General features: G+C 36.7%; 1 protein-coding gene across 4 annotated transcripts in view; it reads right to left on the bottom strand.

The window, feature by feature from the left end:
• Positions 1-585: 585 nt before the first annotated feature.
• Positions 586-25,324, bottom strand: part of vegfc (vascular endothelial growth factor c) — a 42,672-nt gene continuing 17,933 nt past the window's right edge. The window contains exons 6-9 of one of the 4 annotated variants that reach the window (XR_010896659.1): positions 11,405-11,508; positions 4,634-4,952; positions 2,580-2,856; positions 586-2,226 (exon numbers count right to left, since the gene is read on the bottom strand). Coding sequence is in view for 3 of the 4 variants with exons in the window: in XM_067403734.1 (XP_067259835.1) it covers positions 2,742-2,856; positions 4,634-4,952; positions 11,405-11,508 (538 nt within the window). In the remaining variant the exon portion in view is untranslated. Of the gene's footprint in view, positions 2,857-4,633; positions 4,953-11,404; positions 11,509-25,324 lie in introns of all 4 variants that reach the window. The other 3 variants (XM_067403734.1, XM_067403733.1, XM_067403735.1) reach the window with 3 other exon arrangements.

Raw genomic sequence — 25,324 nt, forward strand, 5'->3', positions numbered from 1 at the left:
CGATGTATGCAAGCAGCATGCATGACGAACATCTTGTAAAGATCCATTTGAGGGTTATATTAGCTGTGTAAACTGTGTTTATGCGGTTCAAGGCAAACGCAAGCTCAGGGGGCGGGGGAGCAGGAGAATTAAAGGGGCCGCAGCCTATATATCGGTGCATAGTTAATGATTCCCCAAAATAGGCAGTTAAAAAAATTAATTTAAAAAAATCTATGGGGTATTTTGAGCTGAAACTTCACAGACACATTCAGGGGACACATTAGACTTATATTACATCTTTTAAAAAGATGTTCTAGGGCACTTTTAAAGTATAATGAACATCAACTTGACAACTGGAGCTGTGTGAGTTGAAGAAAAAACAGACAGAATGGAAGTTCAGACAAATGCCTGAGGACAGGACTTGATTGCCAGCACCTTAGTAATACAATGCCACAAACCGATTCCACAATCAGCTATGAAAACAAACACTGCTGCATTTCCCCTAAAGGTACATGCATATAATGCAGACCTGTTGGTGTGATGTGTGGATAATGTACATGAAGGTAATAATAACCCCCTAACCAATTGCAACTTAATTTTGTACATCTGAATCCGTATTAAAATCATGCAAAGGTGACTTAAGTTACATAGCATCCAGTTTGTGATAGAACAGCACATAACAGAGAGAGTAATCTCAACTGCAATGAAAAGCCTAGCAATGCAGCAGATACCTAACCAATGCCAGGTGCATTATACTGGAGCCCATTCAGGTGAAAAATACAGGCAGAAATTATAGTTTTTATGGACTTGAGGATTTATTTGATGACCTCTAGCTGAGGTTCCCAGGACCACACACAGGGACAGATATTACTTCAGCAGCGTAACATATTTCTGCTTATTGACATGTTCTGGCAACCACAAGTTCTTCTGTGCATAATCAAATTTACGTTACACCGCATTTCTCCGTAAATTCATTGTTGTGTTGCGTCTCGGTCATTGCTTATTTTTGTTTACATTGTATAAACATGCTAGCTGGGACGTCTGAAACTCTAGTCCTTTAAATTAACAGAACAAATCACTCATTTATTTACATGTCTGTACTTGTTTTTGTTTCTAGTTCACTGGAATATACAAGCACCAGACGAAAACCCAATGTCGGCTACGTGTTGAAATGTAAACCTCATCTTCATTCACCACTACGAACTAGGTAAGCAAGCCAAGGTAGAGGAAAAAAAAAAAAAAAAAAAAAATCAGGCTAGACATGGCTTCCCCCATTCTCAAATACTCATATCCACTGACCGGATGGCTGTTTCTAGTTATTTCACGGTGATTCACTGTGAGTCCACACATGTTATTTTTATCAGGTCTCTCCTGGGATTGTGCAGCGGATGCAGATGGCTATGGTACAATCTGTTGCAAACCAGGTTACAGGGAAAGCCTTGTTTCAGATAAATGGTGCACAATTTTACAGCATAAAGTCCATGGTAGTATTAGAGAAGGATGGTGTAGATGCAAAAGTGACACGACTAGATCTGAAGAGCCCTGCGGAATAGAATCAGGAACGTTTGTGCATTTAGACAATGTCTATGCATGTGCTGAGTTTAAAACACATGGGGAAGAGGCCACCTGCTGTACGAATATGCCAGAAGACAAAGATGTGCTGGATTTTGCTCCAGCGCTTGTTTGTGATCCTTCCCATCTGATGGCTGAAGATTATGGTTCCATTACGGATCTACAGGGGGTTTCTATGGAATGAGAAACAGTGAAAAATCACACGCACAACTTTTGGCAGACACAGACGCGAGGACTGGGATGGAAGCAGAGGTGATTTATTATATTTACAGTGTCAAGCTGAAACAGTGGGCCGATATCAAGTGGAGTTGGGCCAATCACATTGCTCCTATTTACAAATCCATTGAGGTTAAAAGTCCTAAAAGACCACTGATCTCCAAACTTAGAAGTTGTTTCACACACCACTTGTTCACTTTATACTGCTTTTACTTAAGGAGGCAGGTTGGATGTGACGTAAGTTGAATCCGTTCATCCAAGCGTACATTGTCACTCATGTAACTCTTATAGAACTGCATACATGTAGCACCAGTTTTCAGTTGTTAATAGTTCATATCCAGGTTTTTTTACTGTTCATTTCATGCTGGATTTCGATATTGTAGGTGACTTGCGTGATGGTTTTAGATTGTCAACAGGAATTTCTTTGCCGGCTTGCACTGTCAGTTTGATAGAGTTTATCTGGAATGATAGGTGCATATATTTGGTAGTCAAAACTGAATACATTTGAATCATGTGCAGTATTATTTCAATAAGATAGTCTAGCTTATAAATAAGTTAACAATATATAATACAACTTTATACTTTATTTTACGGGACTTAACATGATACAAAAATATTGATCACAGTGTTTTTTTTTTTTTTCCTTTGCAGAGATTTGAAATGAATGCTATGAACAAGGGAGATTCAAAACATTTCATGGCAATAAATTATATAATCATTATCTGACAAATAAAGAATAGACAATTCAATTAAAACAATGAAAAAACATGGCTCCAGCCTTAGGAAATCTCTCTCAGTCCTTAATAGCTCACCCCATACTTGATATGTGGGGTTGAATGTGGACATTTCTTGTCTCCCACTTAGTCCACATGACTAGCACATGTGAGTCAGATAAGCAGCAGCCGAACATTAGCACTGCTCCAAATGCCAGCGTGTCCATAAGTGTTCAGCGCTACCTGCACTGTTGGTAGTATTTAGTCCAGTCTCCCCCAGTATGTGGGTATACAGTGACACAGTTCCTCACTGAAATACTCATTATCCTTACATCTCCTTTTCCTGGAGTCTGCGTTACATGGCGGCCGGACACAACTAGCAATTAGAGAGGAAAAATTGGTATTACTTTCTTATATCATCACTGTATCATGTAAGTGCAGCAGTAATAGTTTGTAAAGGTTATTCAAATAATAAAAAAACAACAACAGAAATTGAAGAAAATATACTATAAATCTTTTACAAAATAAAGGCAGTAAGCTAAACATAAAAATAAACTGCATTTTAAAACAATATGGAATAATAAACATTCCTAAAACATTTCCACAAACGGTAACACTTTACAAAAAGGTTTCTATGAACAATACTTCTACATAATGTAAAAATCTTAGTTAATGTTAATTTTAACATTTTTGTAATAATAATGCACTGTGTACTAACATGAACAAACAATGAACAACTGCATTTTTTTTTTAAATAGTATTAACAAAGATTAATAAAAGCAGAAAAACATTGCTTATTGTTAGCCAACAATGCATTAATGTATGTTAATAAATGTGACCTTATTGTAAAGTGCTACCCCACAACCTTTAGGCCCCCAACAATGAACATTTGATTCTTGCTCTCACATATACAGCATAAATCAACTTAAAGGGTACAGGTAATGAACCAGGGCCTTGGGGTTGGGAAACTTCAATTAATAGAAATGTTCTCAGTTACACAGGTCAGAGCAAAAGAGCATGAAAAACCACATTATACTAAACGTTTAGGTATTTATCTTGGAAATGGCTTAGTGACAAGCAAATCCCCATTTCAAACCGAGTATTAAAACTAAAGAAAAAAAAATGTATTAACTACCCTGCCATCATAATTCATATAGAAAAGTGTGGCAGTTTCATGCAGGATTGACTATTTTGATGAAAGGCCTTAATTACCCTTAATTCGGCAAAGTATTTGCTGTACATACATTAAATACATCAATATTTTTGCTATTCCACTTTGCATAAAGCGATAACAACATTTAATATTTTATCTTTACACATGCTGACATAATTAAACTTCAGTTAATCATGGATGTCACATAAGTATGGACAAACACAAATGCTTTTACTTCAAGCGTAATTGAAGAACTGGTGTGATGTAATTTCAAATAAAATCAGGCCAAAACAAAGTTTGTTTCTAGAATTCAAAACAGCTTGCCAAAGCGAACTGTTGGTAAACATCTTTGAACTACCATTAGTCCTAGGTGATTACATAATACGTGGTTGTGTCTCTGCCTTCTTTGAAGTGGAAATATTCTACGGTTCATTTCTGCTGTTCAGTCCATCATGGTCAGGCGCAAGTAAAAACATGAACACACTGGAGAGCTGCTTTATAGTAGAAATTTAAGCTGTAATTCTAATTGAAAGCTGATTTTTCATGTGTAATGCTGAAAAGCTTCTTGCTTAAAAGTAATTTACTGTATTAAGTGGTATGTAAATAAACGTGACGTGGCTGCCGAATTGCAGAGCTTGTGCAAACATATGCACACAGCTATAATCAGATGCTCTCTTAACTGCTTTGTTGTGTAGAGGAAAGTGCACAGCATATTTTTATATATTCTTCTAAATGCATATAGGTGGCGTCGGGGTATTAGATAACAGTATATTGCTGCAAGGGTTTTTCAAACATCCTTTTACCCTTAAGCCAAGAATGGAAAAGAAGTTTATCTGGGCCTTTAGGGAGAACCAGCAACACAGCAAGATGGGCTCAACCAATGGTGCGAGTTTGGAGTCAGACTCTCTGTGTTTCCAATGGCTGATTAGTATGATGACTCTGACAGTATTGGAAAAGGCAATCATTTTACATTTGATAAATAACAGAAAACTTCCCTCACCTGCAAGTGGCTGGTTGGAACCGCCTCCCTTTTAAGAAGCACTTGTTAGGAGACTCTGTGCATTCACATACGCATTTGGTGCGGTTTAGAGGCTGACTCCTAGGACACACCTTGGCACAGGTGCACTGGCAGGTGTCCTTGTTGAAGCTCTGCTGAGGCCCACAAGAGGAGGGCTGTGCTTTACATGCACACTGACAGGTATTCTTGTCCAGATAGCGGAGTGGTCCACAGCCTGCTGTTCTCAGTTCTTTTCGGCATACGCACTGACAGGTCTCCTCATCCAGCTCTTTGTCGGGGCCGCAAAAGTCCTGCTCAATATCTGCAGATGGAGAGAAGAGAAATAAAAGAAGTTCTGTCATGAAAACTCTCTGAAGATTTTTTGCATGGTAATGGATATGACAATGCTAATGTATTTGGTCTTGGTGGAATAGACTACGCTGCTGCTGCTGCTGCTGTTGCTGTTGATTATTGCTGTTGTCATGGGTGACATTTGACTCTCGAGACATTTGACTCAAGAGTTCTGCTGGTGAAGAAGTCTCAAACGGCAGTCAATTATTCACTACAAAAACTGAAAGTAAAAACTGACCAAGCTTTCGCCATCTGACGCTGCATTAATGACGGATATTCTCTTAGAGATGATGAGAGATGAATCCAATTCATTTTTTTAATATTTCTCTTGTGGCCCATAATGGAAAAAAAAGTTTTTTCGTGAATCGATTCCAAATCGGTTATGAGGTGAAGAGCTATGAAATTACTGTAATATTATTGAATTGTAATATTAATTTAATAATAAAAGTAGTCTAATAATAATAATAATAATAATAATAATAATAATAATGTATATGCCCTGCGTGCCCGTTTGCTATACACCACTGTGAAGGGCTAAATGGCATCCACCAGGTACAGCATCAAAGCGATTAACTGTTTTATCCAAATCCACACGGATGTCCCGTTCATTGTTCAGTTGCCTACTGCAATGTCTGAGAGTCTCTACTGTCTCATGGCATTTCTCATGTGTGTTTTCAGTTAGCACAAGCAAGCAAATTTCCTTTCACACGATGCAATGTTCACTGGAACAGTCAAGAATAACATAAAGAGGTTGCTAGACTGTGGACTAGCTTTCACTCTCTGAAGAGTGAGTTTTTCTTGCTTGTGCCCTGAACGGGCCATTCAGTGGATTTGGAACTCGCTCATGACGCACACCGTCTGTGGAGGCCTGACTCAAGCCTAAAGTATACTTCGGTCGACCACATTCTGCGACGCTCTGTGCACTGTCCATGTGATGCAATTTTTGCCATCAGAAGGGTCCACGGATGTCTACACACCCGTTCACGTGCATCTAAATTTCTGTGACTGCGTGGACGGTGCACATACTGTACAACAGCGCATGTACCAGTGACTTAACCAAATGCTTCTTTTCCCACTCACAGCCAAAGGAGTATACTTTGATGTTGCTGCAGATGCAACATGAACCAATCAGCTTGTGCCATGTAATTTACGTTGTAAATATCATCATTTGTGTTAAGGACCCATCAGTCTGCGCCATCTAGAGTTTTATGACAGAACTAGGTATTTCTTATTTTACATTACAACTTATTTTTACATTTGTGAGGAAATCTTTGGTCAATTTTATGGAATGCCTGGCCAATTCCCAGAGCGTTACGCAAGTAAAGAACAATGTCCAGCATGCACATTTGTCAGACATGATAAACTGTTTAGCAATACAGTGTTTCTACCCAGCATTCCTTATGCTACCCCAAAGGCCTAAACAGATGTTTTTCTTTACAACTCGAAGAAAACAAATTCGGTGGCTAATTCAGCTCTGCCACAGTATACTCCTTTCTTTCTTTTGGAGTATAGAAAATGGCCTAAAACTTGACTGACGAGAGAGTGAAGTCCTGTCACTATGATTAAACACATAATGGCCACATTATAAAGAATCAATCTATGTTCAAAGAGTTTATAAACTGCCTAATAAACTTATTGTTAGCATGTTGTTGCTCCACATGCACAGGGAATCTTGCAAAATGGACAAAATGATATGTCATTTAAACCAGAATGATTTTGAGTTGTCAAATATATGGTATTTTTGTAGTGCGGTTTGCTGTTGCAGTTTCAAGACATTTCTCTTGGGGAACTGCTCAGTTACGGTAAATAAAAACTATTTGGTTTTCACTGGAAAGGTACCATACTGGTCTGGTTTTGTTGCAGTGACCACATTTTTAAAAACTCACAACATTTTTATATATTTTTTTTTAAATATGTCACTGTGGATTCAACTCGCATATATGATTTCAGAGAATGTATTCCCTTTGAGAGATATGGGGTTTACCTCATTTACCATACTTGAGATTCGAGTCAGCATCCATATTGGTTAAAATAACAAGGAGAGCACATTTATGCAGGTGTTGGATTTACACAGCTGTTTCGAAACACTTTTAGGGTATTATTAGGTTGGCTAAATGAGGTTGGATATATAATTTGGCTTATTGGACTTGAGCAGCTCAGATGCATTCACCTAGAAATGCATTTAAAAATACAACAAAAACTGAAATTCATTGTAGTAATTAATTGCTACCTGTTCGAACCTCTTGAATATAATGAACATGGTTTTTTGTTTCTGAATAAAAATGCATTTTTTGGGGGGAAAGAAAGAAAGAAAGAAAGAAAGAAAGAAAGAAAGAAAGAAAGAAAGAAAGAAAGAAAGAAAGAAAGAAAGAAAGAAAGAAAGAAAGAAAGAAAGAAAGAAAGAAAGAAAGAAAGAAAGAAAGAAAGAAAGAAAGAAAGAAAGAAAGAAAGAAAGAAAGAAAGAAAGAAAGAAAGAAAGAAAGGACTATATTTTTAAAACATTTGTTGAAAATGTTTTTATAGTGGTTTCATATGCATCAAACAAAATCCAGCCAAAGTTGCACGCTCTGACAGCAATCAGTGTTTTTGCAATGGTGCTCTGTCATGGTCAAGCCACATAACTGCTCTCAAAGCATTTCAGCTATGTTTATGTGCCTCAAAGGATATACACAACAGACTTGGGGAGGAGATGGAAGAGAGAGAGAGAGAGAGAGAGAGAGAGAGAGAGATTACTGGAGACAAATTGACCTCTACACTTTATATCAGTATAGCATCAGTTCCTCTTATGTAACCTGCCACTGCAGCTGAGGAAGATCTTGCTACCTTTGAAGTGAGCATTTATATGTTCAAACATATGAAGTTACACAACTGGAAAGAGGTAAATCCGCAGTGCTTAGCTAGTAGTTAAAGTAATCTGATCTGCAAGATAATGTGCTTGCAGGGTGTACTATAAAGCTTTTCTGTCAAGGACTGTGCCAAGTAAAAGGTGATGTGGGACATTTCCATGCAGCGAGCAAAAAGAATAACAATCCCGACACATTCCTCTTAGTGTGTCTGCTTTAGCAAAGATACATTTCACCTGTGGTTCACTCCCTAACCGCTACAGTGGAGCTGAATGCAAATCTGTTATTCCACATCAGTATGACAGTCAACAAAATTGGCCTACATGCACCAAATCAACCTGTCTTTTCAAATTTAATATAGTGCCCCAATATGTGTGCAGCGGTTTGCACTCTCACATGCAGTATATATTTATGTCTATTTTGGAAACTGCTATCTTTGCTCCTCTTAAGACTCGAGGCTACATATTAGCCTTGGGGTCTTCTGACTGCATAGCTTATGCATTCTTATGCTGTGTGCATAAACCAACCGACTGCTATATCCACCTCAGGTTTGACCTGTCACATTTACGAAGCGTAAAGAAGATAAGTATGTCACTACCATTGCATTGAACCTGAATTACATCATGCTCCACTTGAGCTAGTACTCTGGCTTGAGATCGATTAGAAGTTTGAGATTGAGAAATGTTTCCATTTTAACCGAGCACACTTTGCTGGGGATGTTTTTGTTGGGTTTAAATGATTTCTACAAAGACAAGCACCTATTATGGCAGTTTTCCCTTCTACAGAAACTCAACAGTGTTTTTGTAGGCCTTGTTTTGTTGACACTTAGTCAAGGGTGTTGATTGCTGGGTTTTGCTTTTCTGGCAACAATTTAGAGGTTTATTCTGTGATTGTGATCTGCTTTCACGACAAACTATTTCCTATATTCCATAATAGCACTGGCACCACTACCACCCATTCATTCGTTTGTACTTTTGTTTATGTTTTTGTTTGAATTAATACATATATATTCTTTTTTTTTATATATATTTGAATAAATGAATGAATGAATACATACATTAATTAAGTTACTGCATAAAAGTCCAAAGAAATGTGATAAATGAGCTGGTTTGCATTAGATATATAAAAATTTCTTTGTAAAGACTGCCGAACACTGAAGGGGACTGGTATACTTGGGATTTGCCCAAAAGAAATTCTCGCAATTGTGAGTTGTAAAGTTAAAATTGCATGATATAACGTTGCAACTGCTTGTTTTCTCAGAATTGTGAGTTGATTCTAACTTTATAACACACAATTGTGAGTTACAAAGTCATAACTGTGAGACAAAAACTCAATTCTGAGAAAAAAAGCATTTTTTTCCCCTGAGAACTGGACTTTATAACTTGCAATTATGTTTATGTCTCACAATTCTGAGAAAGAAGAATTATATCTCAGAATTGTGAGATATAAACTCACAATTACAAGAAAAAAGTCAGAATTACGAGAGAAAAAAAAGTCAGAATTGCGAGTTTCTGACTTTATAACTCTCAATTGTGAGTTTAGGGCCTGCTTTCACAGACAGGGCTTAGCCTAAGACAAGATTAGGCCTCAGTTCAATTAGGATATTTAAGTAACTTTTATAAACGTACCCTAGAAAAAAAAAAACATTAATGGTGTGCATATTTTAAGATATGTCAGTACAAGTTACTTTCAGTTAAAACAGCTCAAAATTGCATTTCAGTCTAGGACTAGCTTAAGCCTTGTCTGTGAAACCGGGGGTATAACTCGCAATTCTAAATTATAACTCACAATTATGAGCTTATTTCTCTCAATTGTGAGTTTATATCTTGTGTGTTATAAAGTCGCAATTGCTTGTTATAAAGTCAGAATTGTGAGAAATAAACTCGCAATTCTCTGAGAAAAAAGTATTTTTTTCCTTCAGAATTGGACTTTATAACTTGCAATTGTGACTTTTTCTCAGAACTGCATGATATAAACTTGCAATTGTGGGTTATAAAGTCAGAATAGTGTGATATAAAGTTGCAATTGCATGTTATAAAATCAGAATTGAGAGATGTAAACAATTCTGACTTTTTTCTTTTTATATAATCGCAATTATGACTTTATAACATGCAACTGCAAGTTACAAAGTCACAATTGTGACTTATAAAGTCAGAATTGTGAGAAATAAACTCACAATTCTGAGAAAAGTAGTCAGTCTTGCAGTTGCAAGAAAAAAAGTCAGAATTGTGAGTTTATTTCCTGCAATTCTGAGTTTAGAACTTGCAATTATGACTTTATTTCTCGCAATAGTGAGTTTGTATCTTGCGATTCTGAGAAAAGAAACTGAGAAAAGACAGAATTCTTTGTGGCATAGATTCAGAGATTCAGAGATTTTGGTCCATATGATAGTATCATGCATTTGCTGCAGACTTGTCGGCTGCACATCAATGATGCAAATCTCCCGTTCCACCACATCCAAAAGGTGAACGGATTGAGATCGAATGGATTGGATTGAGATCTAGTGACTGTGGAGGCAATTTGAGTATAGTGAACTCATTGTGACATGCTTTGTGACATGCTTTGTGACATGGTGCGTTATCCTGCTGGAAGTAGCCATCATAAGATGGGTACACTATGGTCATAAAGGGATGGACATGGTCAGCAACAACACTTAGGTAGGTTGTGGTGTTTAAATTGGTACTAAGGGCCCCAAAGTGTGCCAAGAAAATATCCTCCACACCATTACACCACCAACAGCTGGAACCGTTGATCCAAGGCAGGATGGATCCATGCTATGTTGTTTTCATCAAATTCTGACCCTATCTGAATGTCGCAGCAGAAACTGAGACTCATCAGACCAGGCATCGTTTTTCCAATCTTCTATTCTTTTGGTGAGCCTATGTGAATTGTAGGGTCAGTTTCCTGTTCTTAGCTGACAGGACTGGCACCCAGTGTGGTCTTCTGCTGCTGTAGCCCATCTGCTTCATGGTTCAACGTTCAGAGGTGCTCTTCTGCATACTTCAGTTGTAACGAGTGGTTATTTGAGTTACTGATGCCTTTCTGTCAGCTCAAACCAGTCTGGCCATTTTCCTCTGATCTTTGGCATCAACAAGGGATTTTCGCCCATATCCGCTCACTGGATATTTTCTCTTTTTCGGACCACTATCTGTAAACCCTAGAGATGGTTCTCAGCATATTAGCAGTTTCTGAAATACTCATTCCATCCCGTGTGGCAACAACAAATATATAATATACAAAGTCATTTAATTCTCCTTTCTTGCCTATTCTGATGCTCACTTTGAACTTCAGCAGATCATCTTGATCATGTCTACATGCCTAAATGCACTGAGTTGCTGCCATGTGATTGGCTGATTAGATGTTTGTGTTAACAAGCAGTTGAACAGGTGTATCTAATAAAGTGGCTGCTGAGGGTGAAAGGGTGCTCTGCGCCATAAAGTCAACAAAAATTCTGTCATCAGTTCTGTCTCTTTTTGGGACCCTCTTTTTTTTTTGTTTCCCTTTCATACAGTCACATTTAGACACGCATGCAAAACACAGCATTCATTATAAGGCTGTAAACATTTGCATTAGCACTTACCAGAATGTGGTTTTGAAAGAAGGGTGTCAGGCAGCGGCACACATCTGCATAAGCGATTACTCCAGCTGTGATTTTTTGGGCATGTTTTATTTGCCACATGACATCTGTGGAGGAAATAAGTGATTAGCAAGGAGACAGACGGTAGCGTGGGATTCAGAATATAAATAAATAAATAAATAAATAAATCCACAATAAAAGGCAAACGGTTTCAATTCAACAAGCGCTAACTCACATAAACACACAAAAAAATTTAGATGTTGATTTAAAGGTGCCCTAGAACTTTTTTTAAAAAAGATGTAATACAAGTCTAAGGTGTCCCCTGAATGTGTCTGTGAAGTTTCAGCTCAAAATACCCCATAGATTTTTTTTAATTCATTTTTTAACTGCCTATTTTGGGGCATCATTATAAATGAGCCGATTCGGGGCTACTGGCCCTTTAATTCTCGTGCTCCACGCCCATGGAGCTCGCTCCTGCCTTGAACAGTGCATAAACAAAGTTTACACAGCTAATATAACCCTCAAATGGATCTTTACAAAGTGTTCGTCATGCATTCACCGTGTATTCGTCGGATTATGTGAGTATTGTATACTGTTATATTGTTTACATTTGATTCTGAATGAGTTTGAGGCTGTGCTGCGTGGCTAACGGCTAATGCTACACTGTTGGAGAGATTTATAAAGAATGAAGTTGTGTTTATGAATTATACAGACTGCAAGTGTTTAATAATGAAAATGGTGACGGCTCTTGTCTCCGTGAATACAGTAATAAACGATGGTAATTTCAACCACATTTAACAGTACATTAGCAACATGCTAACGAAACATTTAGAAAGACAATTTACAAATATCACTAAAAATATCATGATATCATGGATCATGTCAGTTATTATTGCTCCATCTGCCATTTTTCGCTGTTTTTCTTGCTTGCTTACCTAGTCTGTCGATTCAGCTCTGCACAGATCGAAACGTTCTGCCCTTGTCTAATGCCTTTCATAATGTTGGGAACATGGGCTGGCATATGCAAATATTGGGGGCGTACACCCCAACTGTTACATAACAGTCGGTGTTATGTTGAGATTTGCCTGTTCTTCAGAGGTCTTTTAAACAAATGAGATTTATATAAGAAGGAGGAAACAATGGAGTTTGAAACTCACTGTATGTCATTTCCATGTACTGAACTCAGAACTGTATTATAACTCAGAAACTGATATTTCATAGACACATCTCTTTTGATCACTGGGTGTTTGTCTTAACCTTGCTGCAAATGTTTGCGTTCGTTGATTCAATAATAAAAAAGACCTACTTTCAAGGAGGACATGGAAGATAACCTCACTGTCTACAAATATATTTCATTCAGTAAATATGTTTTATTCACTCATTTCTTAACTAAACACACCTCAAAAGAACTTTTCTTTTCTGGAAGAAAAAAAAAAGTATAATATATATATAATTGTGTATTTAGTATTTATAATAATATACTGTGTATATATCAATAATTATATTCTTGGTTTGGCATACAGCATACAGTAACTCTGACAGAAGGAAGAAGAGAGTGATGTTATCAGAGTCCCTTGCTGTCCTGCTAACCAGTAGCACATGGTGTAGTTGGCATGGAGGTCATGTTGAATGAAGTATAAGCACACTACAATCCTTTAAATCATGAACAGAACTGGTCAGATTCTTTTAAATTGCTTATTCAGATGCAACAATACTGCAATAAAGAACACTAAATATATTTGTTTTCCTTCAAAATGAAATATATAATATGTTCATAAGTAATAAATAAAACTTATACAATGGTCTGTCTGAATACTTAATTCTGATTTCCAGCTACATGAAATTGCTATCAGGCAATGGAAACAAACAAACCAACCAACACTATTTTCAACAGGAAGTTTTCATAAAACCCAGTGCAATATCAATAACAAGACATGGGTGAATGACTCTCACATGATGTCTTTTACTTCATCTCACATTTTTGCCAGATGTGTCAGGATCTACTGCATGTAGAAATGGGATTTGCCAGCAATATGATACTTTCCGATACTCAGCCCCAAATATAGCTATTGTAATTCTTTCAGTCTTGTGCAATACACTAAGTATTGCAGATCATTTCTGCAATTTAGTGTGATTTCTTAATTTTTTAACTGCAAAAAGAATATGGAGTATGTGACTTTTGTTTGACATTTCTTAAAAAAAACATTTTACATCAAGCTTTTTCTTTTTAAACACTTTTTCTCAAATTGAACAAACTTTAGAGCTAATGCATTTTGTAATAAATAACTAAATACTGCCTATTAGGAGGATTCAAACTAAAGTCACAGACTCACACAAGCCCATCTTCTTGTCTGCTCCATTATCCATCTATCTTATCATGGCCTCAGATTTTAAGTCCAGAGTGCAGCTACTGGGCAGTGAAACCATAGGCTTCACCCAAGATAAACTTTATTCTGGCTTCTCTTTTTTGAAGTGATATGAATCTACAAAATTGGAAAGAGAGTGTTACGCTAAGAGTGGATCAACACTGGTGTGAAGAGTTGCTTTGCTTTTCCATTAAGTGTGGACTGCAAATCGTCTGGGATTTGAAATTGCCTGCAGGCAAGAAAAATGATATGGAGCAACCCATCGAGGAGAGTCCTGTTCTATTAAACTCTGTGAAGAGGTCATTTCTAAAGCCTCTTCCAATTTCAAGGCATCTTTGCCATTTGCATGAAAACTAATCAGTGTATATGCATATGGTTATTAACATCTGCAATACATTTATCCACAGCTGTAAGGCATCTATAAACTTCCATACCGTGGGGCCTAAAGAGATTTATTTTTAATTACAACTCCATCTGTAGATTATTTGACTATCAATTTTGGGAGTCAAGCCATAAAAGAGAGATTCTAGCATGCAATATTTTTTTATTTATTATTAGCATATCAATTCATCTCAGAAACTGAAGCAAAGGTAATACTTTGTAGTAAAACTGCCACAATTCATACAGTCCAATGAAACTGCAAGGTCAAGAGCAATGCTTTTCTTGACCCCTAGAAAGACTCCATCCCCTAAAAATGAATGCAATGGCTCACTATGAAAAGAAGATGGTCAAAATTCTTGAAAAACTACAAACAAAGAATGGTACGTTTAAAATGGCTTTTCGTCATACTCAAAATCTAGTCAGTAAACATTTTCGGAATAGGGGACAGCAATGATAATTCACACTTGTTTTGGTTTGTCCCCACATATTAAGAAAACATTTAGCCTAAAGCTTTTTGCCTCAGACATCTTTGATGTGTCAGTTGTCTTTTTTTTTTTTTTTTTAAGTCAATTAAATTATTAAATGCATTGAGTTGGATAGAATCAAGATAAAAGCACACAAAGGTTGAGGTTACATTCAGTGGAATATGTGATTAAATATAACAGTGATACAGCAAATGTAACACTAGTGAGAAGAGATAACTTTTTCAGTTTAAAATCATCATCAATATCCAAAATTGTTAAAGACAAATAAGCTCCTGACTAATATTACTGAAACTGCCCGTATTTTGAGAGGATAATTGAATTGCGAAACCAAATGTAACTATATTGCACATTAACATTGAACTTAACTATTCACAAAGTCAAATTTAGACCTATAGACCCTCCTCTCTCCAAGTCTAACCTGAGGAAATACCAATCATGAACCAGTCCTCAGAGAGCACACATTTTTCTGAGAAAAAAAAAAAAAAAAAAAGTGGATGTGAACGATCAGTTTGGGGCCATTCTGTTCTGTGTTTTAAAGCCCACTCTATTTATTACTTTGTCACCTCCCTCTCTCCCTCTTCTTCCCTAAACCACTCTCTCTCTCTTCTCTCTGTTTTTGTGAGTTTAAGTGGCTCAGGCGTAATGTCAGGTCCCCAGGCAGATTTGGTCTCAGATTTATCCAGCGAAAAACCAGGCTCAGATGTGGGTTTCCTCTGTAGATCAGAGAGACACGAGACTTCACGGTCTGACCTCAACCATTGCACTAGATGATATGTGTCTGTATGCAAGTGTGTGTGTGTGTGCGTGTTTGTGTGTTCAATGTTACACCCTGCTAAGAACTGACTCGGATGTAACAGCTCCAGTTACAGGTCCTCTATCATTAACCTCCCTTGGCTAGAAGGTGAGAGGTCAGGACCAGTTAGTATGACCCAAGGCTGGATCAGGTCCAGAGAAGGACCATTCTCATGCATAGATCATCCCTCCTGTCTGGCTGTCCAAGAAATCACTGCTTTTCCATCTAGACAGCATGGGTGATATATTACCCATGTAGAACTGTATGTCAAAAAGGGTTTATTCAGTCTGATTTGGGTTTCAGATCTGATCTTTAGGACTGACTGTCCACACTTTTAATTTTGAAAATGATGAAATCTGATCTGTTGGTTTTTAGTCAATATGCAGTGTATATGTCTCAGTTGTTAAGCATCAACACAGAAAATAACTATTTTTTGGGGTTGCACCACTATGACATTTCTGGCTAATACTGATAAACTGATTTTCATAATATGGCTGATAACAACATATGGCCAATATTAAAATTATACACTATTTTGTTGGCATAAATTAAGAATAAAACACTAGAAAATATTGATCATCTTAAACGTTAAAGGCACAATATGTAATTTTCGCCGCTAGAGGTCGCTTATTCAAAACAAAGGTGTGAAACGATGACGCCGTGAATGAGCGTGGAATCGTGGGAGTTGCCTAAATGGCATGCAATTAATTTTAAATTATATGATGGAGAAAATGCTGTATTACTGTTACTGTGGCTATGTTAGCCACTTAACAAAATAGCATTGTTTCTGAGGCATGTACAAAAATGTTATACTCGCGGTAAAACGACAGATTCAAACAATAAGACAAACCATGTTGAGCAATATAACAATGATTATTTTTCTGACGATAAATGTATCCAACCAGTTGCTCACCTGTCTAATAAAATGCATAATATATTAAAGCGCTTTTGGTGTTTCTATGGAAGGTTAACGCTGATATAACCTCATTGACAGAAGACGCAATAAAACGGTCCGTGTCCTGGTTAAAATAGCTAATTTCTCTGCATTTAAACATTTTTGGAAACATTTGGGGTAATGCAAGTACACAAGTCAACAAAATATATAGGCCTAATATTGTTCTAATGTTTTTTTAGATATTTTAAATCGAAAAATCTTACATATTGTGCCTTTAAAATGAATTAAAGCATCACAGCTCTAAAATATACAGTATGAAAAAAATGGATATTCATTTTGAAATTTGCAAAATATTTAACAGTGCTATAAACTTATGAAATTAAATGAAAATTAGATGATATAAAATATTGGAAATGTAACAATAAGGGAAATGAGCATGTACATTTAAATATCCAATAATTCATTAATTACTAATATACAGTGCATGCATGTGGAAAGGGAACAGAGAACGGAAAACTGAAAACTAGCCTCTTGTGACCATCCTACAAGATGCATGAGACAACATTGGCAACATGCAAAGATTTCAAAAATGTGGTTTGGACCTGGTGTCTAAAAAACTAAGTTTGTTTGTTGTTTTGACTAAATTAATTTGAGTCGAATACTCCAGAATATCAGAATATTGCCATCTGCCTGAAGGCATATAATGAAAACTGGAGTAAGCACTGAATATGCTTGTTTATGGCAACAAAAGCAACAGTAGATGTAACTGACACAAGTGTTGAAATTGCCTATTGTGACAGAACAACAAGCTTTATGACACAACACATCATAACACCGTTACATATTAGCCCGGTACGCATTCTAAACTCCAAACATACCATGCACACTATTCAAACAGATGTCAGCATGATTAGCGTTGTGAGTTGTTTACTTAGAAAAAGAGAAACAGGTTGCTGAATATCAGAACCATGAAATAAAGCAAATTACCGACTAGTCCCGAAATGGTTCAGTGGTAAACTTCACATGTACAAGGTTCTCAATGTGTATCCAATTACCATATGCTCAGTGGCATAAGACAACACATTCCTGAGAACAGAGGGGGGAGATAAAAAGGACTTATGATATGGTCCACGCGAGGTGGTGCACTTGCACCTTGCGTAACGCAAAACAGACGAGTCCATTTAGTCTAGCAAGGTGTCAGGAAGATAATATATAAGCTAGGAGAACTTAGAGAGCATGTTTCTAATATGTCGTACATGTCCCTAGGCCGCATTGAGACAAATCCGCATTCCCACCTCTACAGTAATTCAAGTGCCTGGTCAGTAAAGCCCATATGTTGTTTGTTACACAGAGCTGATTCTTTCTTTGCTGGGGGCTGTATGAAAAGGTCTGCAGCTCAACTGATTTACATTTAAAAGGCTAAAGAGGTTATAAATATCCATTTTCCATATGTTAATGTAAACTGCGCTACAAGGGATAGTCAGCCTGCCCTTTGAATCACATTAAGATGCCAAAATCAAGGTCGGCTGTTCAAACAAACACATATTTCACAACCTCTTCATTCTGTTTCTCAATGCTGAAAACACTACTTATCATACCTACAATAATGGACTGCTAAACATTCCAGTAATACAAACTGTGCAAGAGATTGAAATCAGTGGTGTAATCAAGAGATATTTACAACAGTATAGCAGTAAGTGGTGTGTAGTTCATTTTATAAAGGTATAGGCATTAAGAAAATAATGTTTTATGTGACATAACCATGGTGTAATTAGTATTTTTGATACTCCAGTGAATTAAATATTGCAAAAATGAATCTCTCTCTTTTTTTATGCACTTGGACATTAATGCACAAAATAAGATTATTCACAACAAATGAGGTCAGTTCTTGAATCAGTATGCAACACTTAACTAAAACAAACTGAACATTTTGTTAATACATTAACGTGACTGCAATACATCGTTGCATCTAAATTAATGGGCTAATATGCGGCATTGCTTGCTTGGCAACTGTAAACAGCCTACAGTTGAGTCAGGTTACACTGTGTTAAAAATAATTACCTTCCTTTGTAATCGATGGAGTGGTCTACATTGCAAGAGCTTTTCTACAAAGCAGTATAGAAGGTATAGAAGACTACAGGGATTGAAGTTGTATACTATACACATTAACAGAATAATTGAATAATGGGATGGTGTTTCGCAGTTCCCTCCAAACTGACTACGTATAAACAACAACTACGTATTCATTCATTCTTTGTGTGTTAAGTTACTTCTAGAGAAGTTGTTAAATAAGAACTAAGCAGTTTACGAGAAAGACTAGAAAAACAATAGTAAAATCTTGATGAAAAACACATATACACAGACATATTGGCATGTAAAGAGCATCTGGGGGTCAAAAGCCATTAGGTAACAGTCTGAGATGTGATGTCTGAATGTTTCTCCTCATTGAGAGTCTCTACTTTCCTAACATAGTGAGTCATCATCTCCCAAACAATACAGAGTGAGAGAAAGTGAAACGCAACAACGAGCCAACTGCTGATAATCACTACCAGCCCTCTGCCATTTCATTGCACAAGCGTTGATAACACCAATAGCGTTTATATGCTATGTTACACTCTAGACCACACATCGGAGGTTAAACGTGTATGTTTTCTACTTCACAACAAACAGCGGGAACGGTGAGACTTTGTTAACACCTTGAGGTCCAAAGCCGGGTGCTTTAAGCGGACCACCCTGAGTTATCCCTCCTGGTGGCACAGACTGCCCTTGTGTTTATCAGATGGCACAAGCTTGGGCAGGATTTTTCCAAATATAAGATTAGAATCAAGCTAAAAGCATTCAAAGTTGACCTGGAGTGATCTTGAATTAATCTGGCCTTGGAGTCAGATTAAATAAAAACTTCTCTTATTAAAGAAGAATTCAGAAAGCACACTATGAAACACGGACCAAAGCAAGTCCACAACATGGGTGTTGACCTTTACAGCTGTAAAGAATTAAAAACAGTGTATAAGACAGACTGTGTGCAAATGACGTCAGCTGAAGGTAAAGCTGAACACTCGGTCTCTAAAATGTGACATCCTCACATGCGCAGACGTTATGCTGTCCCCACTTGCGTGAAAGCACGAGAGGAATGAGGAGATGAAGCCTCAGTGTGTCCAGGAAACCAAAACAACATATAACACACTTCCACAGTGCAGGTCGCCCTAGGAACACATCTGCTTTTTCTTAAGCAAGGCCTGGCTGTGCAGGACCTTGTGGGGGGATGATGCCTCTTTCCTTTTCACTCCCCTACAGCAAATCACTTTGACAGGGGATGGCTTAAGAAAAAACAGCGCTGAAACACATAACAATAAACAGTTCTTTTCTACAGTTCTTCACTGAGGGACTCATGAGTTGCTTTTTATCATTTACATGGTTTGATTTGACATGCAAACATTTTAGATAAATAATTAAAGGTTTAGTTCACCCAAAAATTAAAATCCTGTCATTAATTAGTCACCCTCATGCCATTTCAAACTCTTTCATCCATCTCATGCAGAGCACACTAGATATGGTAAATGGAAGATCAAACATCCTTGGTTGATGTGCGAGAATTAATAGTGTTTGTTCTTCCAAGTCAAGCATGGTTGAGCTTCCTATCCATGTTTGATGTGCATTGATCAATGTTGATCAATGTGAATAAAAGCCTAAATTAAATCTTTTCATTGTATAAAATGAAAAAAAAATCTTCATTTGTATTTTGAAGATGAACAAGTGTCTCATGGGTTTGAAACCACATGAGGTTAAGCAAAATGCTTGAAATTCTCAAGACCGAACAGTGTAATTAATTAAATGAAATGAGTTTATTTCACTCAAATAATAATGAAAGTTCATTGAATTTAATATGAAAACGTTGCATGAACTCAAAATAAGATTGTAGTAAGATGAACTTAATATGACTGAGTTGCAGCAGATTTTTAATTATCAGCATGCTTTGCGTCAGACTGTAGAAGGAAAATATGTGTTAAAAATTAAGTGTTATTTTGTGTGTTTTTTTGCACAAGATTAACATAGGGAGAAATAAGTTATTATTAAGGGATTTACAGGGGGTTCTGTTATGTTAGTTTTGTAGGGTTACCACTGTGGTAAAAAGCAGAGCCTGTGGTTAGGTTGAGGATGGGCCGCAAAATAGTGATGGGAAGTTCGGATCATTTTACTGACTCTGACTTTTGAGTCTCGTTCAACAAAGTGAACGAATCTTTTTTCGAGTCATTTCATTCAATTCGTTCATTTTAGCAAAATGTAATTAAAATGTTACGTGTTACTTCCCCAACACATCTACTACTTATGCAAACGTTGATCCCACTACAAACAATACAAAACTACAATGCTATAAGATTCAGAAATGATTAATTCATTACCTGGGTCTTCAGTTTATGACAAGCTGATTAAGCTCGCCTCACCTCTTGTCTGACAAGTCTTCGGGTTTAAGTCGTTCCTTAATGACGTGACAGGCAGTCCCATGCTAAACCAACGCATTCTGAGCCGTTAAGAGAATTGATTAGTTCATTTCATGAGTCTTTCGAGTTTGAGTCGTTCCTTAAACACGTGACAGACCCATACACTAAGCCAATGCATTCTGAGCCGGAAAGAGAATTGATTAGTTCTCTTCATGAGTCTTTCGAGTTTTTGAGTCGTTCCTTAAACACGTGACAGACCCATACACTAAGCCAATGCATTCTGAGCCGTTAAGAGAATTGATTAGTTCATTTCATGAGTCTTTTGGGTTTTTGAGTCGTTCCTTAAACACGTGACAGACCCATACACTAAGCCAATGCATTCTGAGCCGTTAAGAGAATTGATTAGTTCATTTCATGAGTCTTTTGGGTTTTTGAGTCGTTCCTTAAACAAGTGACAGACCCATACGCTATTTCTGACATTTCTGTCACTGTTTTTGTTACTGTTTCTTGAGGATCTGTGGTGTGTTATTATAAATAAATAAAGCCCTGATAAAGTATTGATTAATTTATCTTTTTGACTGTCTATCTGTAAATAAACACTAGGCTATATAATAATATAATAATCCAAGCCTACAATACAAAGTATTTATAGCCTAGTTTGTTCATTTTTACTCCAATTTTGAGTTTGCTGTTATAATAATTGCTTTTCCTAGTCAGACTTGACATATTAGTCTAATATATGTATAAGAAGATTGCTCAAAAAGGACATAATGACATAAATTAAAAGCAAATAACATTTTGAATTTGAATTATTAATGTTAGTTTAAGACATCAAGGTTATGAATGATAACTTCAGCTTTAACAGTTGTAACACAAACTCTGGAGTGTGGGACTGTGGGAGTGAAGGGATGCCGGTGACGTGATTGTTAATGAGAGACACCTGTGCACCACTCTGGACTTGCTCCGTTTCCACGGCTCTCGGCCTCACCCCACTTGTCACAAAAATGTTAAGTTCTACTAACTTAAAAAATCAGTTAGTTTACTTAAATGTTTTGAGGTAATAAGTTTCCTCAAATTTTTTGAACTTGAGTTTTACAGTGCAAGATGTTTGTTAGTTATAATGAAGTTACTGTAGCTCAACTGGTATAACAGTGCTAGAAATGCACATTTTTGTCTTGAATACACTATACAGCACCAAATATACAATGCAAATGACTAACCAGCATTAAAAGACAACAAGTAAAAGTTGTTGACTAGTTCATCTAGTTTCTTTACTGACATAATGCCGTTCTCGTTCGATCAGTCAGGGAGTGTTCTGAAAAACAAAGTCATTAAACGTTCAATGGCAGCACCGCACTGTATGTGTAAAGGCTGATTTTCGAAGAATGTCACTCTCTCTGCCTTTCCCAAAGCAGCCAACATCTCTGTGATGCTTTCTTCTCCTGTTTGCAAACAGATCTCTGAGCAATGGCGTAACGTACTGGCTTCCAATGCCACACATGTGGGACCGATACGTTTCCTCCACACAGAAAGAGCAGGAGCTGTTTTTGCACACAAAGCGTACATTACTAACAAGTCTTTTTTCACTCTTTTCTCTCCTTTCCTCTGAATACACGTGCCAATGAGTCACTGTTTAGCACGTTGACTTCTGTCACGAACAGGCGATTGGGCTAATCCTTCATTCTGTGAGGGGATAAAATGATAAACATTTACACAAAGTATGCGAGGGAACAACACAGGGTTGAAAACAGGGGCTGTGCTTCATTCTAAAAAAATATTGACTGATAGAAAACAGACTCAGGGTTCCCATTCTATTCAAGACCGTATTTTGCAACTCATTTCCAGGATGTTTTATGAGATCAACACCTGTAATGTTTATGCAAAAACACACTAGAGGTCGAGCTACATTATGGTTACTGGCATGCAAAAACATGACACCATAGCACAGCCATGCCAATAAACCACAATGTAGCACAAACTACAGTGTGTTATTGCTTTTGTACAACAGCATTAAAGGGATAGTTCACCCAAAAATGAAAATTACCACATGATTTACTCACCCTCAAGCCATCCTAGGTGTATATGACTTTCTTCTTTCAGATGAAAATGGGTTTTTTTTTTTTTTTTTTTTGGTGAACTAACCCTTTAAGTCATTGGCAAAAAGAAAAAAAGTGATAGTTTAGTAGTGTGTAATTGGAACTCTCATTTCATGATCTAAAACTGGGTTTCCCAACATCTTGGGAGCTCTCTTAGCCCATTTTAGTCAAGAAAATTTATGCCACTGATAACTGATACAAGACATATTTACTAAATATTCAATCAGATAATCAGATTTAAAACAGATTTGTATATAATGCTTAAATGATCAGTTTATACACTTTCAGTTATGAATATACAGTATACTGTATGTAAATATATGAGTTTCATGAAATTCTGAACTGAAGGTACATTAAATAATGAATAAGTACTGCGTAATATAAAAATGCTGAATATGCTAAGCTTTGCATTACAGAAAACTTCAGCTCAGCTGATTTTTCAAACTGATGTGGCAGGAAATTTGAAGAAAGTTTCAGAGTTGATTCATCATCTTTCTCAGTTCACGGTTCTCGCTGTGTGTCTCCACTCCACCCTACTCTCATTAGAATGACTCCTCTATCCTTCACTGTGACGGCAAGGGAGGAGGTGAAGGTATCAGAGAAAAAGAAATTGGGTTTGAAACTAGAGAAAAAAATATGTTTAGGCTTATAACTTTCTGTCTCTCTCTTTATCTCTGATGGCTAAAACTCAAAGCCATCAGTGTTGCTCTGTGCATCACATTAAGCATTTTGATACGCTTAAGATGACACAGTGTGATCCATAATGGGCAATATTGGTTTGAGTTTGTAATAAATACTCTCTCAGCCCTGCAAAACTACTGTAAGCCTTTTAATGTACATATGGTATGAGTCAAGGGGGTCATTACAAACTAATTAGTAACCCTAAAATGGTTAAATCTGAATCTAGTTTTTCATCCATATTGTCATTAATATGCATTGTATAAAGCATAAAATGCAAGTTCTATTAACCGTTTCCTTATCGTTTAGCCAATGCTTTGATCCAAAGCAACTTATAATACATTAAAAGCAGTGATAAACCTTTGGTCAGAACTGCAAGTTGGGATTCATGGTCTTTACTAAGTCAAAAATACGTACCTGGAATCAAACCCACAAATTGTGTGCAACCAGCATTAACAATTAGGTACCACCAGCTTAAAATTAATTTAACTTTTTATTATTATTATTATTATTTGAACACCTGTTACAAATAACATACATTTTGTCATTAGGGAACAAAATAATATACATGTATCTGCTTTGTAGCTCACATGTCGGTGCTGATTAGTTAATCAAGTCTGTACACTGCACGGTAAGTTCATTAAGATTCTCTACAGGGATTTTCCTGACGAAATTCCTGCAACAACAGATGAACAGGAAGTTCTCTGTCAGCCTTAACAATGGGTGGCCACACCATACCGCCAATATGAAAATCAATTTGATGAGCTACTGTACGTCATTGGGTGTGCAGTTACATCCAAAATACACACATTAGCGCAGCCACATATCCGCTGATGAGATGCTACGCAAGGCCAAAGCACATTTGGTATACAATATAAAGTCAATATCTTGAATGTCTTGGAGTGATACTTCATCTTCATAAGTTACCCTATCATAATATTATTGTAAACAAACTTTTTTAAATTCAAATAATTATATTAATTATAAATAAGTGTTAATAAACACGTTCAGAGGGATTAAAAAGGTCAATATTTGTATGTGCTACTGTGTTTGTGTTGATATTAATTAGATTATTAGCTCATATAGGCTTAAGGTGAAGTCACATTATTGCAAATTAGGACCAGTGTGTATGTCGATAGTGTAGTGATGTATGATGCTCAGCTCACACAGAAGTCACTTTAAAATCAAGCAGCTTTCTGTTGGTCAACACTGGGAAACCACATAACCAGCTTGAAGCAGTTGCAAAATCAACACATTTTTTGAGTGTGTATGTTTTTGCAAAATTCCCTATTGTATGGATTCCTACTGAAATAAGAAAACATGAAAATTTGACGAATAATGGGAAATGTGACCGCACCTTTAGCAGCATTCTCCAAAAGCAACTTTATTTTAAGGTTTACTTGTTTCAGTGTAATTATATAAATGTAGGTACTGAGTGATATAAACTACATGCACTTACATTAGGAATAGGGTTAGATTAGGGTTTGGTTTAGGGTTAGTTACATATAATTATGCATCATTTATAGTTATTACTATAGTAACTATGTGTAACAAGGACAATTTAAAATAAAGTGTTACCCAACATTCTAATTTGTCTCTTAAGTTGATTGCTACCTAGAGGGCTCCAAATGGATCACTTATGAAGTCCATGATGTTTAAGAGTTGCCTATTTAGGTGACTGACTAGACAATGGAAAGTAGCTAAAATGCTCCCAACCTTTAAAGGAAATCTCTACAGTTTCATATTGATACTCAAAATGCCACTCTTATACCCATTATAATCAGTAATAC

The sequence above is a fragment of the Chanodichthys erythropterus genome, chromosome 12 (genome assembly GCF_024489055.1).
Source record: "Chanodichthys erythropterus isolate Z2021 chromosome 12, ASM2448905v1, whole genome shotgun sequence".
NCBI classification, from domain to species: Eukaryota; Metazoa; Chordata; class Actinopteri; order Cypriniformes; family Xenocyprididae; genus Chanodichthys; species Chanodichthys erythropterus.